An 18,341-nucleotide genomic window follows, 5' to 3' on the forward strand; every position below is an offset into this window, starting at 1 on the left:
GGAATGTACGGAATAGGAACTCTGCGGACTGTTGAAGAAGCTGTAAGTATTGGACACAAGAGTCAAGTATCTGTTGGATTTGATTGGAGTTGTAATTATTTGATTCCATTAACTTTTTAATGAAGGAAAGTTCTTGTTGTAAGATTATTGGATTGGGGAAGAGCAAACTTTATGTGCTCTATGCATTAGAGATTTAAGAATGCCAAATTTTTGAGACGTGTGGTGCGCAGACTTTTTGTGAATGTATCTGCCAGTAAATGTGGGTTTTCGAAAGACGCTTGTAGATAAGGCCAGAAGATGTTCTAGTAAGGAGGATGTCCCAGAAATGGTAAAGTACCAGAATTTTCTTTTTCCATAGTGAATTGGATGCGTGAATGAAGGTTATTTATCTGTTGTAGAAAAGCGGAAAGTTCATCTTCAGTGTGTGTTGCCAAAGAGCAAAAACATCATCGACGTAACGGTACCAAAGAAGTTAGGAATGGTTATTGTTAGTTAGAAATGGATATTGTATTATCTTGTCTTAAAGAAGTTAGACCTTTGATTTCTGCATTTGATAAATTGCTTGGCCGTAATTTGCTTTTGAATAATGAAATTGCAACTTCAAAACGTAGTTTGTTGGCATCTTCGCTAGAAAGTCCTGATAGATTGCGTTCTATATTATCTAAGAAATCAAGATAAGGAATGCATGAAAGAATAATAGCAAAATCAAGGCCCTTTGCTAATGAAACATTAGCAAAGGGCCTTGATCGCCCGTTATCCAAAGGGTGTTGGATAACGGGCGATCGGAAATGTTTACAATCCATTTATTTGTAGACGTACTGTCAGAGGTAAGGTTTTTCATTTGCTTGTTATATAAAGAATTGTATTTTTGCATAAGATTTTGAAAATTTCTCTCATAAGACCAGGATAAGGATTGCTTTGATATGCGAAGAACAATATCCAATAATTCTTCATTAAGAACAGCTGAAATGTCTTTTTCAAGAACTGATATAGAATTGATATTAGAAGCTAATTCTTTTTTGGCAGTACGAAGTTGATTACGTATTAAGGAAAAACTTGTGCGAATATAAATAGAGTGGGCTCCAGGTGACCGAATTGTTTCTTTAAATCTAGCGAAAGTGGGAATAACTTTAGTATCACAGCATTTTTTGAGGAAGGCAATCCGTGCTCGAAGCTTACCTTGTAGAACCAATAATTTTCCTAATTTTCCTGTTAGTTTAGTAAATTCTTCCCTGTGAAGGATGATGATTCTGATTTTAAAAGGAACCTGTGGCATTAATTAATAAAGAAACACATAAAAACCACAGTAATATCTTTAATTAGTAAAAGGACAAATATTTCGTACTAAAATTAATAGTACATCTTCAGTGTCTGTTACCGTAATAGGAATGGAATACAAGCAAAACGTTTGGTGGATCACCTATTAAAATACAATTGTTAACGCGTGCTAGGAAATATAGAAAAATAACAAATTTAATCTATTAAGATAAATGGTTTTTTACATAAGATAAAAGTCTCCCAGATCTTTGAGAGAGACAAGCAGTCATTTCTATTTAAATTCGGTCCGTGTAAGATAGTTTCACAACTTTCTTTGAATAACCGTTCAGATTACCCTCCAGATATTGCAAGGATATTCGAATATGTCATCCACTCAGGTTATTTCAGTTGGAAAAATAAAATCTACAAACAAATTGAAGGTACTGCCATAGGTACCCCTCTGTCTCCACGTTTGGCAAACTACTATTTGAAACAATTCGAAGATACTATGTTCTCATCCATTCATCCTCAACCATCTCTTTGGTACCGTTACGTCGATGATGTTTTTGCTGTTTGGCCACACACTGAAGATGAACTTTCCACTTTTCTACAACGGATAAATAACCTTCATCCACGCATCCAATTCACTATGGAAAAAGAAAAGTCTGGTACTTTACCATTTCTGGACATCCTCCTTACTAGAACGTCTTCTGGTACCTTATCTACAAGCATCTTTCGAAAACCCGCATTTTCTTGCAGATAGTATTTTAATAGATGATCCACTGAATGTTTTGCTTGTATTCCATTCCATTCCTATTACTGTAACAGACACTGAAGATGTACTATTAATATTAGTACGAAATATTTGTCCTTTTACTAAGTAAAAATATTACTGTGGTTTTTACGTTTCTTTATTAATTAAATAACTATTATAACACGGTTGTAAAGGCCATAATTTCTAAAATTAATGCTGATCACTGTGTAACACTAAAAGTAAGGATCCTTTATATGATAATAGTGAGGCTTATGTTAAAGTTGATAATGCTTGGAACAAATAGTTTAAAATAACTGGTATAATAAAGGTATGTCCAGTCACCTTTTCTGTTTAATCTTATACATTATCCTGCTTACCATTGACTTTGCAATGGTAAGCAGGACTTTTCAAGTAAGATATTCTAAACAAGAAATTATATTATTTTTTAATCCTTTACCCAAGTATGAGTAAGCTGAAGTTTACACAAAGCATCTTCATTATTAGGCTACTGTGCTGTTGTTTTTACATCATTTGCTTCATTATGTCATAATGCACAGCTCACTTCCTTTTGGGCATGTATGTATATTGGTATGCATTATGGGAAGAATCACTGACCAGATTAGTTTCAGCTTTCATTGAGGTCTCATCAGTAAGCACTAGATCCATGAAGATAATGATGAGATCTCAGTAAACAACATAAGTTAGATATTCACTCTTACCATAATGCTTAGCAACATACACCTAAAAGGAAGTGATGTGCATTATGGGATACTGAGGGAATTGATGGAAAGTCAACAGCCTCTGTTCACAAGTACTTCAGCCACGGAAATACTTCGCATGCAGACTTGAAGTATACTTCATGGGGAGTATACTTTAAGTTTGTATGTGATGAAATCATTTTTAAAACAAGATTAAACTAATAACATAATTTCTTGATTAGTATAATTGACATTCTGACCAAACATAAAACATTCTAAGACTTTCCAAGGAAAGAAATGGGGATTAAAGTGGTCTAAGAATCTTTTTTGAGGAAAATTAAGGTAATGAAAATGTGTGATAAAGATAAGTCTTTCACTATTATTTTAATGGCTAATATAGCCTACTTTCATTTAGGAGTACCCTTTTTTTTAAAAATCATTGGCTCTTTATCCAAAATTCTAGGGCATTACTGAAGTATTATAAAAACTAATATATGAAGAATAAAAATAGGAGAAAATTTGGACATACCTTTTTTTGGATGTTGTTTTCTGTCTCCTTATTCTGGCGATATGCCTTCATATGCTGAAGGTTTTTTTGGGGGAAAGATGGGATAGGTAATGTGGGGGAATTTTTTGAAAAAACCCATTTTTTAATATATGCATAAAATGATTATTAAGGATGGGAAGAGAGCGTTTTGGGAGGGGGTGAAAGAAGGATCTGAAGATAGAAATTATTTTTTTGGGAAAGAGGAGGGATTTAAGGGTCAGAATGAGGGGTGGGAGTTATAGGGTGTGAGCTGTTTCGACAACCGTCTTCGGAACTAGAAGTGGATGCTATGTCATGTCAGTTAGGTGTTTCTGTCTTTGGTGTACTTGTGTTGTTTCCAATTGGTCAGAGTCGTGACCTAACATAAGTACATCAAAGACAGAAACACCTAACCGACATGACATAGCATCCACGAGTTCCATAGATTATGGTTGTCGAAACAGCTCACACCCAACTCCCACCCCTGATTCTGTCCCTTAAATCCCTCCTCTTCCCCCAAAAAATAATTTCTATTTTCAGATCCTTCTCTCACATCCCCCCCCCCTCCCAAAATGCTCTCTTCCCATCCTTAATAATAATTTTATACATATATTAAAAAAAACCCAGTTTTTTTCAAAAAATTCCCCCACATTACTTACCCCCTCTTCCCCTCCCCTTCCTGTAACAGCTTAACAGGATATGAAGGCACATCAGCAAAATAAGGAGACAGAAAACAACATTCAAAAAAGGTATGTCCAAATTTTCTCCTATTTTTATTCTTCATATATTAGTTTTATAACACTTCAGTAGTGCCCTAGAATTTTGGGTAAAGAGCCATTGACTTTGTATAAAAGGGCACTCCTAAACGAAAGTAGGTAATATTAGCCATTAAAATAATAGTTTATTTTTTAGAGGAGTAACATGGGAATTTTTCCAGAAATAATACCTATGAGTCTTTCATCTTCTTTAAAGAATATGCTATAGAATAAGTTTCTTAATTTATGTTGGTAGTTTTGTAATTGATATTGGCAAGTCGAGGAATAGCTTTTGGAGTGGAATAGCATTAATAAAATTTAATATTTACAGTAATCTTGTTCTCTCTTTTGTGTGTTACAGAGCTGAGAATTGGACGTTATGTCCAATTCTCAGTTCTGTAACACACAAAAGAGAGAACAAGATTACTGTAAATATTAAATTTTATTAATGCTAAGATCAGAGACGTGATGCTTGGGAAGGGAATGGCTTTACTTTGCAAATAATTAATGAAATATATCAGAGGAGTGGTTAGCTATCCTTTAGCCACTAGTGTGTTTAAGAAAGGCTCTGATTGTTTTGACATGTTTTAAGAATACAGGGCATCTGCTTAGTCAACAAAATTATAAGTGATTCAGAAGGTGTTTGGAAAACAGGCAGGCTCTGAATGAGATGGGTTAACAATTATCAAAGAAGACTGGAAGCAGTATCCACTCGGATAGTTTAGTGGCTATGCGCTTTGCAACCATATGCTTGGGGAAGGAGTGTTCTAGGTTCAATTCCCATCAGCGACGTGAGGAGCTGAAGGATCTTTCTCAGCCATAGCCAAGTTAGCCCGTCTCAGGCGTGGACAGCAGGGTTTTTTTCTCCAGTTTATCCTGGGGTTTTTCATCCCGCAAAGCAGGCAAACCGGCCTTGAGAACTCAATACTACAGGACATAGGATAGACCGGGGCTTAGGGCTTGACCACCTTACCATGTAAACGGTTTGAGATCCGATGATTAACAAACCCACGACACCGCAAGGTAAAAGAGGGTAAAAGGAAGATGAGAAGATGATGAGATCAGAAGCAGATGCTTAGAATAGACATACTTGGCATAGGAAACTGTTTTGATCTAGTCAGCCCTTTGTAACTTAGTTGCTTAAGGAATTTTATGCCTTCCCCCTTTCCTTGCTAATGACTGTGTTTAGCATCCAAAAAGATAAAATAAGTTTCTCTTTATTTTCTGTGAATTACTTTATTTTTGGATAATTCTTAACTCTGCAACATTCCAGATTTACTCTTACATTTGGGTGGTTCCATAAAAACATTAATGAACTTGACTGTTAGAAAGGATAATTTAAGTTAATCATTCATAGCACATGTTCATTGAACTAATTTCTCTTCATGCATTCCTTTTGTTTTCATGCTTCCCAAGCTGTCAATCTAGAAATATCTTTCTTATTTTTCATTTCTTCCCTTAATTAAATTCTTGGTGTTACTGGCCAAAAGGGCAGGATAGTCTTTTGGATTTGAATAACCATTATATATATATATATATATATATAAATAAATAAATTTAAAATTTATATTAAAGCTGTTAAGCTTTGATAATGCATTTAAATATTTTTAATAACTTTTTTTCCTAGTACTATGAAAGACTTACAGATCCTTTATCTTTCAAGATTAGTTTTGATTTTTGAGTACATGATGAGAAATCTGTATGATTCTCCACCATCCCTGATCGAACAGGTAAGTAATCTTCTATGGATGGAATAAATCAAATTGAAGTAGTAGCTGATATTAAAAATTAATTTTATATATCAGCTACTACTTCAATGATATGAATATTAAAACAGAACTAAAGTTCTATGCTCTGAAGAACCAAAGTAACAACAATGTGATCTTTGGTTCTTCAGAGCATAGAAACTTTAGTTCTGTTTTAATATTGTACAAGTTAAATTGAATTGTATAAAAACAATCACTGAATGTAATTTTACATACATGTTTAATTATGACATGCTTAAGTTCCAGACCACTGTCATATAGTGAATCACTGCATTTTTTCCACCCACTTGTAGATGCATGTGATGGTTTTATGATGTTTTAAAGCAATCATACATGCATGTATTTATGTCAGATATGCAAACAAAAAATTTTGAATAATATTTGCAAATGTAAAAGATTCTGAATAACTTGCTTAAGGGAACACACCAAACCAGTTTGATCATCAGTCTACACCATTAAAAGTGTTTCCACTTCAGAAATAAGATTGTCACGTTTATGGCTAACTGTGGTATTAACTAGTGTAGCACTTTTCACTTAGAACTTTATCTTTGTTTTTAACAGCTATACCAACAGCAGTGTTACATCCCCCCCCCCTTTCTATTGTTATGTCTATTTTATGGTCAAATTATGTCTCTTCCTTCCCTTATCTCACTTCTTTTATATGCTCTAATCTTTACTCTTAACTTGGGGCCGTATTTTACTATAAGGATATGGATCGTGGGTTGAAAGTAAAGAGATTCCCACCAGACAGTGGAAATTCCTTTGTTTCTGAGCTAATGCTGGTTCTTTCTTCAGACTCAGGGAAAATTTCTATTTTTTTCTGCTCCATCCTAAGTTCTAGATTTTCAAACAGGGAAGAATCAAAGAACCAGTACCGAGCTGTGAACTGTATCCTTAATTTCTGAATCTTATATAAAACAACTCAAGTCTCAAATTTATCCCTATCTCAGTCTACAGTCATGACCTCCCTTCCAAAATGCCTCCTGCTGTGGTTTGATTTTTTTTTTATGGGGGGGGTGCAGTAGAAAATGATTTCAGGCAAGGCAATTGTTAAATCAAAAGAAAACATTTAATTATGCACTAAACAATTTACAAGTCATGGATAACTCAGACATATGTTTACTTCAATATCAATTTCAGATAAATTGTAAGCACTCAAGCTCTCTAATTCTATCTTAACAAGCTTAGGTATCGGTTCCACATGCACTCGAACAAAGGTGAAACAAAGGCTAATGACTCAACACTATTAAGGTTGACTCTCTCATGCACTAACTTCAATGTCAATTTCAGATAAAATATATGTACTCAATTTCTCTAATTCTATCTTAACAAGCACAGGTATCAAATCCACATAACACTCAAACAAAAGTAATACAAAGATTAATGACATAATTCTACTAAGGTTATGGACTTCACAGACGTTCAGGTCATGCTCTAATTTCTACATTCATGTCTTGGAATTTAGTCTGTCTTTCTAAACTAGGTTTCTAGAGTCCTTATGTGAAATCACAGTACTCTAGACTTGATGTTCTGTTAAAAGTTGCAGTCACTCTCTCTGTACACTTTCATTGAACAAAGAAAAGGTTTCTACATTACCACCCAGTTGGGAACTGCTGAAAAATCATCCACATCTTGATACGGCTTCACCTTCAGATTTGTTCCTGGTTCCGTTCGACCTGCTGTTTCCTTCTCATCAGATTCGGGCTAGATTAATTTCGGACACTGAAGACACGTGCTTGCCGTTCACTGGTCACCAGGTTTAAGCAAAGCTCGGCTGTCTTTCCTCACTTGTGGCTCAACGCGTTGCCCAAGAAACTGGGACGAATATCAGGGGCATGGAGAGTATGACTCCCACAAGAGCAGACGACTGGCTGGCAAGGGACTCTGGCAGAGGATTTGACGAATGAGAGAAAAAGCCCCAGTCCGGTGCTGCATTGCCTTTTTAAATTACGCGCCCCTACACTTCTGTACTATGCCATATCCTTTTCCTTCCTTGCTCACTTCAAAGTGCAACTCCCTTTACCAGTGCCACATTCTCCCCTAGTAATCTCTTTGGTGGTGGTGGTGGGGTGGGATTTTAGTCGCGTGCCTTCCCTTCACGGTCAATGCGTACTCTGGTGCACATGCATTGCCTCTGGCAATCGATCTTTGATCCATTAGACCTTCACTCGGTAGTGCACAAACACTCGTGCTATTTTTAGCAAAGCTTAGGCAGTGGATTTAATTACAACAAAATACATTATAATATTAAGGGATAAATAACAGAATTCTAAAACTACTAATTTGTCTGGCACCTTTGCATTTAATTTTACCTGCTTGACATATCAGTATGTGCAAATTTTTAAAATGCATGTTAAGCTCTGAAGAAATTATAAGTTAACCACTTTTAGTTTTATTCAGAACTTAACAGCAGTGAGGAAAGCCTTGCCTGCAGTCTCTTTGTGTTCGATACACCATTGGCACTGAATTTAATAAGCTTAATCTTAGCATGCAATGTCTTCTTCTCACTGGAAGCAACAACATCTTTACTTTGAATTTTATCTGTCATTATTAACAACAATAAAATAAAATAATAACTATAACCAGTTTATAATTCATAGTAAAACACCAAAACACAGAGATAGAGGTGGCAACCAACGAAGTCGTAAATAAACCGAGTTCACAAATACTGCACATTGCTTGATGGCAGCATTATGTCACTGAAATTGCCGTATGAGTGAAGAACGTTTTCATCATGTTTTTGAGCATTGGTCATAATTTAAAAGCATCGCATGAGCAAATTGTCACATAAAGTGAAGCACTGTAAGGTGGGGATTATTACTACTTTTAACTAAGTATTATGGCTATGAGAGCATACACTGATGAAACAGCAGAAAAAATTTCCTAGAAATCTTATGGTTAGAACTTTCTTTACATACTATATATAAGAAGAAAAAATTAATTTGAAGACACTAATACAATTTAAAAATAAAAGAAAGAAATAATAGTTTCTCCTTTTATATATATAATTCAATATTAAATCATTATATTTTATTTATGTAGGAACATATACTGTACACATAACACCAAAACATGGACATTATTCAGTGCAATGCATAGTATAATTATGTGATGTGTCTCTCTCTCTATGTTCACTGGGCATCTACAGATGCCGTATGGTCACTCCGATGCTTGGTGATGTTCCACACCAGGCCTCGCCATGTAGTCCTGTTGTTTGCTTTTCTGGCAGCCTCAACTCTCTGAAGATCAGTCACTCCACACATGCCATCCATCCATTTGTGATATGTGATGTCAAGTCACACAGTTATACTAGATATAGTTTGGACTCAACAAAGCAAGATCAGACCTGCTTGAGCATAGAACCTCACAACTGTAAAAATAATAAAATAACTTTAATGTGTTATGTTTGATTAAATTGATGTTTTATTTTAAATGCTATTCATCCTGGTTTAGCTTATAATAATATATCCTAGATTTATAGTTTGTATTCTCAATCACCTTTCTTGTTTTAATTATATTATATTTTTCTTATGTGAAAACATGAAATAAAATATGTATTTAAATCATCTATATGTTATATTACTTTTGTGTCTCACATAAATTTGTGAACATACTTAAATTTGCCTTTGCAAAGGGCTTGCTTGAATAGAAATATATAGTTTGTAAGGAAACCATAAAATTTTGCCATAGTGCTTGCTAACGTAAAATTTATGCTATTTATTAAGTTATTTATTTATTAAACTGCACTATTTGTAAAATCTATTTATTCTTTTGTTTTTAATGTTATTTTTTTCTCAGACTGCACTAGTTTAAAAAAATCTTGTTTACCTCAGGTTTGGTCCTCTATGCAGAATCGGCTGTGCTGTCTCAGAAAGCTTATCTACACTACAATGCTATTTCCCTCTGTCTTAATTTTCGTTTTCCCCTATCTTCCTGCTCTTGCCCTTTGTTCCTACCGCATGTACAGCAGACTAAGTGTAGTTATTGCCAGCTATACGATTGTGGTATATTCAATTTCTCACACTCTTCAGTCTTTTACGGATGCACCAGTCAGACTGAATAATAGAGAGTGAGGAATCAATGAAATGGAATTAAAGGCAATATCTAGTCAAATTTCTCTTAACCATATAGCAAGTCGTGGCAATATCTAATTAACAGACAGGTTCACAATTTTTTTCGAGATAGTGCATTTGCAACGATTACACCTGGTGCAGAATTTTTTTTAAAACATAAGTGCCAGATATTTTTCTTAAATATCTTTGCTCTAGCACAAATCTTCTGATACTTCACTCCTAACTATCTGGCTCTTAGAACACACTTTCTAAATATTACTACTTCCTGTCATATACTTTGTCATCCAGTTTCCCATGTGTCTCACTAGATCATCATCAATACTTATTGGATACATTTTAATCAGTGGTTCTTATTGAGTTTGGAAGTAGTGTGTTTGCACTCCATGACCCTTGTTTGCCTAGGTTCAAATCTAGTTGCTGACTAGAGGAACATATTTTAAGCCTTTCTTCAACCAGTTCGCAAGTTAGTCAATCTCTAGCATGGGCAAGCGGGTTTTCCCCCAGAAACTCAGATTTTTTGTTCCATAAACTAAAGAAATTTGACCGTAGAACCCACACTATCTCAGACACCATAAGATGGTGACACTTGTGAGCTTCCTCACTTCACCAGATGCCAGATACTGTTAGTGATAGTCTTGGGCCAGCTATCTCTAATTGGCCTCTGGTGGAGATTGTACTGTGAAGGCTAACAGGACGAAATATATGGCAGGGTTTTGCTAAAGACCTAGCAGTTCAGTAGCCGGGGAGAATGAAATGCACTGCCAGTTTATCCTAATAGGTGCTTAATGAATAATCATTATGGGTGACTTAAATTATCCAAACATTGATTGGGTAGAAGAGAAATCTCATAATAATGAGGTGCAGTGCCTGAACAAATGTGCAGGCTTCTACACAGCCTGCACATTTGTTGCAGGACACTTTTCTTAAACAGCATGTGAAAGAATGAACTCAGGGTCAAAGATTATTAGATTTGATCATAGTGTCAGAAGGGATATTAGTTAAGAATGTGACTAGATTACCACTTGGTGACAGTGATCATGCCATGCTTTGTTGGGAAGGAGATAATTATATATAGATTCCAATAAGGACAGGTTACTTGCTGAACTGCAAAGTTGTAAATTATGACCAACTCAGAAGAATACTGGCTTTAATACCATGGTATCAGTTACTGAATGGGGAAAGATAGCAGCAATGCTTTGAAAAAAGTGCTTAAATGAGGAAGTGTCTGAATGTATCCCTGGAGTTACAAGAACAAATAAGGTGAGAGTGAAATTGATGTGTAACCTTATTAAGCAAGAGATTCATAAGAAGATGATGTGGAAAGAATATTGTGAGAATAATATACATATAATATACAAAATGCAGGCCAGAAAAGTTAAGTATTGTCAGAAAGATAAATTGGAGTATGAAAAGAAATTGACTAGAAGGCAGTCAAAAAGAATTTTATTTTGCTGCAAGTAAAAGAAAGAATGAATGTGGAAGAATAACTTACTGAATGCAGGTGGTACTCTTGTGTTAGAAGTTGATGAGATTGTTTTAAAGAGTGTTCACTTTGCTAAGATATATCATTCAGGTGTATGAAACATGGTGCATAGTGCTACTACTACATTGGATGAAGAGATACGAGGACCATGATAATGAGGTTGAAGAGCAACATGTTTCATAACCTGGATAAGATTTTGGCAATAGGTACAGATGGAATATCAGCATGTATGCTAAAGGAATGTTCAGCTGAATTGGGTAGGTCCTTTACATGTTCATATAGGTTGAGTCTCAACTCAGGAAAGATACCACAGGAATGGGAAAAAATATATGATAGTTCTGTTGTACAAGAGTGGCAAAAACCAATGTGTTTGACTTCTGACCTATCAGTATGTCTGGAGCAGCGGTTGAAAATTTGTGAGAAGTTGGTGAGAAATTGCATACAGAAATGGGTTGATAGACAGCTATACTATGCAAGGAACAGCATTGGTTTACTAAAGGGAAATTATGTTTTAGTAATTTGCTCATATTTTATAACATTGTTATGGCTGAGTTGGATAAAGGGAATGGATACACTGTGATAGTGTTGGATTTTGCTAAAGCAGTGGATAGGATACCATATGAAAGGCTGCTTGCATAAACTGGAGAATATGGGATTAGAATATAAATTTTTGACTTGGATAGGTGGTTGGCTGATGGACAGCTATCAAAAAAGTGGTTACAGTGGATATGAATCTGTCAGATTTAAGGTGACTAGTGGTGTATCCCATATTTCAATCCTTGGATCGACCATTGTTCAATTTATACATTAATGATATTGGGAAGGATCTGACAGGAGATGTTAAATTGTTTATTGATGATACAAAGATAGACAAGTTAGTCAGGGATGCTATTGATATTTAGCACTTACAGAATGATTTGAATAGGCTGGAAATGTGGGCAAATGATAATGCCTATCGGTTCAGTGTTAGTAAATATAAAGTTATGCACTTTGGCCTGATGAAATTTTCACATAGTGTGGGGTTATGCTGCAAGAAACTGATGGGGCTAGAGCTTTTGGTATTATGGTAGGTGGAATTTGAAGTTCAAAAGTCACATAGCAAAAATTGCAAACATAGCTCAGAAGATAATTGTGACAAACAAACATTGGCATATAAGGATAAGGAAGTCACTTTTCCTCTTTACAAGGCCCTGATATGACCCCCCCCCCCCCCGGACTATTGTGCTCATATTTGGGCCTCTGGATTTGGAAGGGATAAAAAAAAGGTGTGGGGAAAAAAAATGCAAAGTTGCAAAGGTTATATCAGGGTTATGGAATGTAGATTAGATTATGAGGACATATTGATGATGTGATAGAGGTCTATAAACATCTGAAAGATAGTAGTTATACATTATCAGCTGATAATCCAGAGTCAAAGTCATCAGCAAAATAGCCATAGACAAAGTGATTGATATCCTGTCTCTCCAGGAAACTCATGTGTCTGACACAGCTCTCAGTAGACTAAAGATCCCAGGCCTAAATCTTCTGTCTTATAACTGCCATCCCAAGCATGGCCTGGCAACCTACATCTGGCCTGGTCTCAAGGACATAAACCAATGTATGTCTGAAGCAGAATACTCCATAGGTATTAATATTCAAAATACCACCATCTGCAGTGTCTACAAACCACCATTGAAATCCTGGCCTGACTAGGTGGACCGGCTGCCACCTCACCCTGCTATTTATGTTGGTGACTTCAACTCTCATCACACCTCTAAAAAACAAGATGGTGATAATCTAGTTAACTGGATAGATAAGTATAATCTGTATTTGATCTACGACACCAGGCAAGCAAAAGCACTCTTCACTCAGCCAAATGGAACAGCACCTACATCCCAGATCTATGCATAGACTCTGAAGACCACCCTCTGCCAACAACCAGAACCATCCTCAACAGATTCCCTAATAGCCAGCATTGTCCTACACTAATAGAGATAGGCACGTCAATCCCAGTCATCAGTGGAACACCAATTTCTAGATGGAACCTTCTCAGATCCATCTGGAATGTATTTGAGAAACAAATTGAACAAATCATTACAGCAATATCACCCACCCTAATTGCTATCCCAGATTTGTTAAACTAATCAAAACTGCTGCCAAAGCCTCTATTCCTAGAAGCTACAGAAAACAATACATCCCATGCTGGAGCATGAATATGAAGAAACTGAAGACCCGACTATTGCTAAGGAGCTCATAGTAACACTCGGCAAAAACAAAGGAAAGATGGATCTCAACCATCCATGAACTTGACTTCACCAAATCTATCCAGAAAAGCTGGTCACTTCTCAGAAAATTGGGGCAGACCAACAAACACAAACCACCAGAGATAATTCCTGATCAAATGGCTAATCATTTACTGAAAACCTCCACGATAGTAACACTCGGCAAAAACAAAGGAAAGATGGATCTCAACCATCCATGAACTTGACTTCACCAAATCTATCCAGAAAAGCTGGTCACTTCTCAGAAAATTGGGGCAGACCAACAAACACAAACCACCAGAGATAATTCCTGATCAAATGGCTAATCATTTACTGAAAACCTCCACGATACATCCCAGCTCTACCAGAAACATAATTATGCACTTTTCCACCAGAAAAAAATCTGAAGATGCCCAGTATCTCTGGAAGAGGTACAGGAAGCCTTAAAACTCACCAAGAATGGCAAGGCTACAGGATTGGATGGTATCCTCCCCGAGTTTTTCTAAAATATCTCATCCAAACATGGCTGGCCACTCTTTTCTTAAAAATTATAACAACTGGAAAACTATCTGCTGTGCCCAAACCAGGGAAAGATTCAAATAATGTCAAAAATCTACGACCTATCTCCTTACTTTGCTCCACCTTTAAGCTCTTTGAAAGAATTCTCCTTAAAAGAATTTCACCACTCATCGAAAGAGCACTCTCAATTGAACAAGCTAGCTTCAGGCTGGAAAGAAGTTGCTGTGACCAGGTCCTGGCCCTGACAACACAGATTGAAGCAGGCTTCCAGAAGAAACTTAAATCCGGAGTCACTTTCACTGACCTAACCTATTATAACATCAGCTTATGACACAGTCTAGATCAGGGGCCTCCTCCTAAAGCTAGGCAATATTATAAGGTGCAAAAAAACTTTCCAGCTTTTTGAATCCATTCTCTCCAATAGAAAAATCCCTGTCCATATTGGTGGAAAAAAAGCAGGCCCAGATTTCTCCACAACAGTCTCCCACAGGGCTCTGTGTTATCCCTTTTAACATCTACATGTCTGACTTACCACATACCAGCTCAAGCAAATATATGTACACTGATGACCTAGTGATCCTACACCAGTCCATCTCCTTTGCCAACCTGGAAACAACCTTGAGCACAGACCTAAACATCCTGGAAGAGTACCTCAAGCAGTGGTACTTGAAGCAAATCCAACAAAAACTGTGTCCAGAGCATTCCACCTGAACAATACAGAGGCAAATTGACACCTCAGCCTCTCTTTCTGTGGCAAATGGTAGAACATGAGCCTCACCCAAAATACCTTTAAGTAAGCCTGGACAGAAGCCTAACTTATAAAAGGCACATCACCAACCTGTCCAACAAAATTAAAACGAGAAATGATATCATTTCAAGGCTTGTTGGAACAACCTGGGGTCATGGTGCCAGAACTCCTAAGGTCATCTGCACTAGCCCTCGTGTTCTCTGCAGCAGAATACCGTGCCCCCGTCTGGGAAAGAAGTGCGCATGCTAACATTATAGACATCCAGCTAAATTCTACCCTACTCTACTCTACGTACACAATTAGTGGGACACTGAGAAGCACCCCTCTCTCTCTCTCCTGGCCGCCTGTCCTATCTAACATTGCTCCACCAAATATATGGAGAAGACAAGTCTTGATTAAAGAATTTAATAAAGCAATGAGCAACCTGCTTCTGCCCCTGAACCAGACTCTCATAAATCCACCTAGTCTTTGCCTAAAATCAAGAAACCCTTTCTGGTCCTTGGACAAACTTTCTTCAGCTGCCTTACCATCAACCAACAAATGGCTTCCTGGTTGAAGATCCCTGTGCTCTGCAGCCTGGTTTTGCTCTTCCTAGGAAGATTTGGTCAACCCTAGGAAGATTTGGTCAACAGAATCAGAACTAACCGAGGCAGATGTGGCTACCTACTACATTAATGGAGACTGTCAGACCACCCTTATTGTGACTGTTCTCCCATGGCCCAGATGATCACTTATATTGTGAGTGGCTGCCCAGGCTGCCAATTTCATAGTGGTGGCAACCTCCAGAACATCTACAAGGTCCTGGATTGGCTTTCTGGACTGAACATTGACTTGTATCTGCTTTGTATTCCTTTTGCCATAAGAATAAATACATCAGCTGATGACATATTTTGTTATATTGAAAGTGGGGAGAGGACAAGGGGACATCCATGGAAGTTGTTTGTGTTTAGTTAAGAAGGGGGTGAGAGCTAGATCTCTCACTTAGCAGTCAATGAGTGGAACAATTTGTCTGTTGAAGTGTTGAGTGCAAGTAACGTGGATGAGTTTAATAGATAGTATGGTAACTGGTATGGGTGATGCATAGCTTCTCTCATTGAGTCCTTTACTCTCTGGAGATCTCAGATAATATCTACTCCAGCTGGCTTTCTGCATTATAAGCTTTTAATAGCTTTTCTGCTTCAAGTATCGATATGTACTTAGTGTTGCATTTCTTCCAAATATTTTCTACCACCATTATATCACTTCTTATTACTCTAAACATCTAAAACAACTTTACCTTCAATTTTCATGTTCCTTGTAAAATCTCTGATTCCTTCTATGGTATTTTTTTCTCCTTTTCTAAGCATTTTCAATAGCCTGCAGAATATTTTGCCAGCTTCTTGATGTTTATCTTCTATATTCTTACCAATCTTTTCCTTTTGTTTATCTACTTTTACACATAGCAGGTTATCTGTTGGCTTACTTGCTAGGAACTTTAGATATAATTTCTTTCTTGCCAGAAGAAAGCATATGAAAAGTTCCTTCAAAGTAATTTAAATTTGAAATGTAATTGTTTCTGATTTTGTTGATAGTTCCCTGAAAAATTTAGCTCAGCAGACTAAAATGAAAGGTGAGGATTTCTTTTCTGCAGCATTTCTATAGGTTATTTAACCAGATTTAGCATATAGTTGTTTTTAATGTTACTGAACATTAAAAACAACTTAAAATCAACCTTTCATAAAATGAAAGGTTGATTTTAAAAGGTTAGCTTCCTTTACAGAAACATCTGTAACTCACATTGTTCTATCAGTTTTAACCAAATTTGGAAAGTAGTTGTTTCCTACAGTAATGGCTTAATTCCCTCTAGGAAGTTCAACCCAATCAGACTGATTGTGAAGAGTGGATTGTACTTGTAGTTACTTCCTCTGTAGATATCTCTATAAGTTGCATGTTCAACCAGGTTCAATTGAATTCAGAATTTGTTTCTGATGTTGTTTATTACTTTCTTGATAATTTCAGTCTACTTGGACAAAAATGAAAGAGTGGGTTGAGAATGTAAGGGCCATTTCATCCTTTGGTCACAACTGTCAAATGATGTTACCTCTACAAGCCACATCATTTAACCAATTTTGGCCAAGTTTAGAATATAGCCAGACAGTAGGCTGGTAAGTTTTTAACAACTGGCTCACTTAAAAAAAATATCCTTGCTTAAACATTTTCCCATGCCTGACAGACATGACGCATGGGAAAATGTCATCACCTTAAAAAGCAACTCAGGCTAAGTCAGCAGATGTTTGTTGAAACATAATATTCCTGTAGCTTTTTGTTATAGCTGAGATAATCCCTATATAGACTGCAATGTAAAGAAGAGGACAGGGGAAAAGAAGCACAAAGAATGCTGAAATAAGCAAACCCTGGCTGGATTTTGCATCACTGTGTGCAAGCTTATTGCTCAAATGCCACCAGCCATTGTGAATTAAAGTGTGTGCCTTTCTATAATATGTAGCCATTGTTGTTTTAACAGAAACTTGAAAATTTAACAATTGGCCATCTCCAGCACGCTACTGAATATGGAAGTTTCTGATATTGCTTATGGTCTTCTATGAAATTCAGCCTAATGGGCTAAATAAATGGATAATTTTGCTTTGATAGCTACTGCTGTCAAACAGCTCTATATGTCACATTGTTCAACTGGTTTTGATCAAATTTAGAATATAATTTTTCTGGTGTATAATGTGAGTGCCACCCACAAAAGGTTTGAAAACTACTGCACATTAGTACTGTAGGTAGGCTGAAGATTAGATAATGTAGAAACCCTGCTTTTTAGACCTAGCATGGAACTTTATCAATATTCTCCAGTAGGCAATGTGGTGGTCGCAGTGAGTATTTGAGCTTCATATGATGTATAAAGACATTCCAAACTGCACCTTCAGTGGGATATAAATCCAGGACATCAGGACTTAAGAAATCCACTCGCCCATTTTGCCACAGGCGAGTTATCAGTGACAAGTGGTGGGTGAATTTTCAGCTCATTCTAAATACATTCAAAATATATTATTTTCTTTGTATAATTTAGACTATTTTTATTTTAAAATATCACTTCTTCTTGTAGAAAGGCTTATACGTTGGTAACACATGACTATTAAATTATTTAAGGAATTCACAATGTATACTGGAATATTAATTAAAAGAAACTTTAAAAAATACTTCCTATATTTCGGCAATGTCACATTGCCATCTTCAATGGGCACATACAACTATGACACGTGCATGCAGGCACTACAAAAAGCAAATGAGGTAGAAGAGAGAAACTACTGTTGTTCCTAGAGTTCTAATGGTGCCCACTTCCCCTAGCCTTACCTGGGGTATACCATGTCCCTTGCAGCTGTAAACTGTTCTACGTTGGCCAAACAGGTAGGACAGCGAATGTCCTGCCTGTTTGGACATTTCGGAACATAAAGACCACATCCGGTTTCACCAGTACAGCCACTCTGGGCTTGCAGACCATGCTCTAGATACCCGCCACAGAATACGTTGGAATAA

At 36.6% G+C, this 18,341-nt stretch overlaps 1 protein-coding gene across 3 annotated transcripts in view; it reads left to right on the forward strand.

Annotated features, from left to right (window-relative positions):
- The window catches only part of poe (E3 ubiquitin-protein ligase-like protein poe), an 801,929-nt gene that overhangs the window by 135,448 nt on the left and 648,140 nt on the right, over nt 1-18,341 (forward strand). For all 3 annotated transcript variants that reach the window (XM_090405892.1, XM_090405894.1, XM_090405895.1), the window contains exon 12: nt 5,618-5,720. In XM_090405892.1, coding sequence (XP_090262018.1) covers nt 5,618-5,720 — 103 coding nt within the window. The remainder of the gene's footprint in view (nt 1-5,617; nt 5,721-18,341) is intronic.

Source organism: Typopeltis vanoorti, chromosome 15 (genome assembly GCF_054136105.1).
Source record: "Typopeltis vanoorti isolate ZY-2024b chromosome 15, IOZ_Tvanoo_1.0, whole genome shotgun sequence".
In the NCBI taxonomy this organism is placed as follows: domain Eukaryota; kingdom Metazoa; phylum Arthropoda; class Arachnida; order Uropygi; family Thelyphonidae; genus Typopeltis; species Typopeltis vanoorti.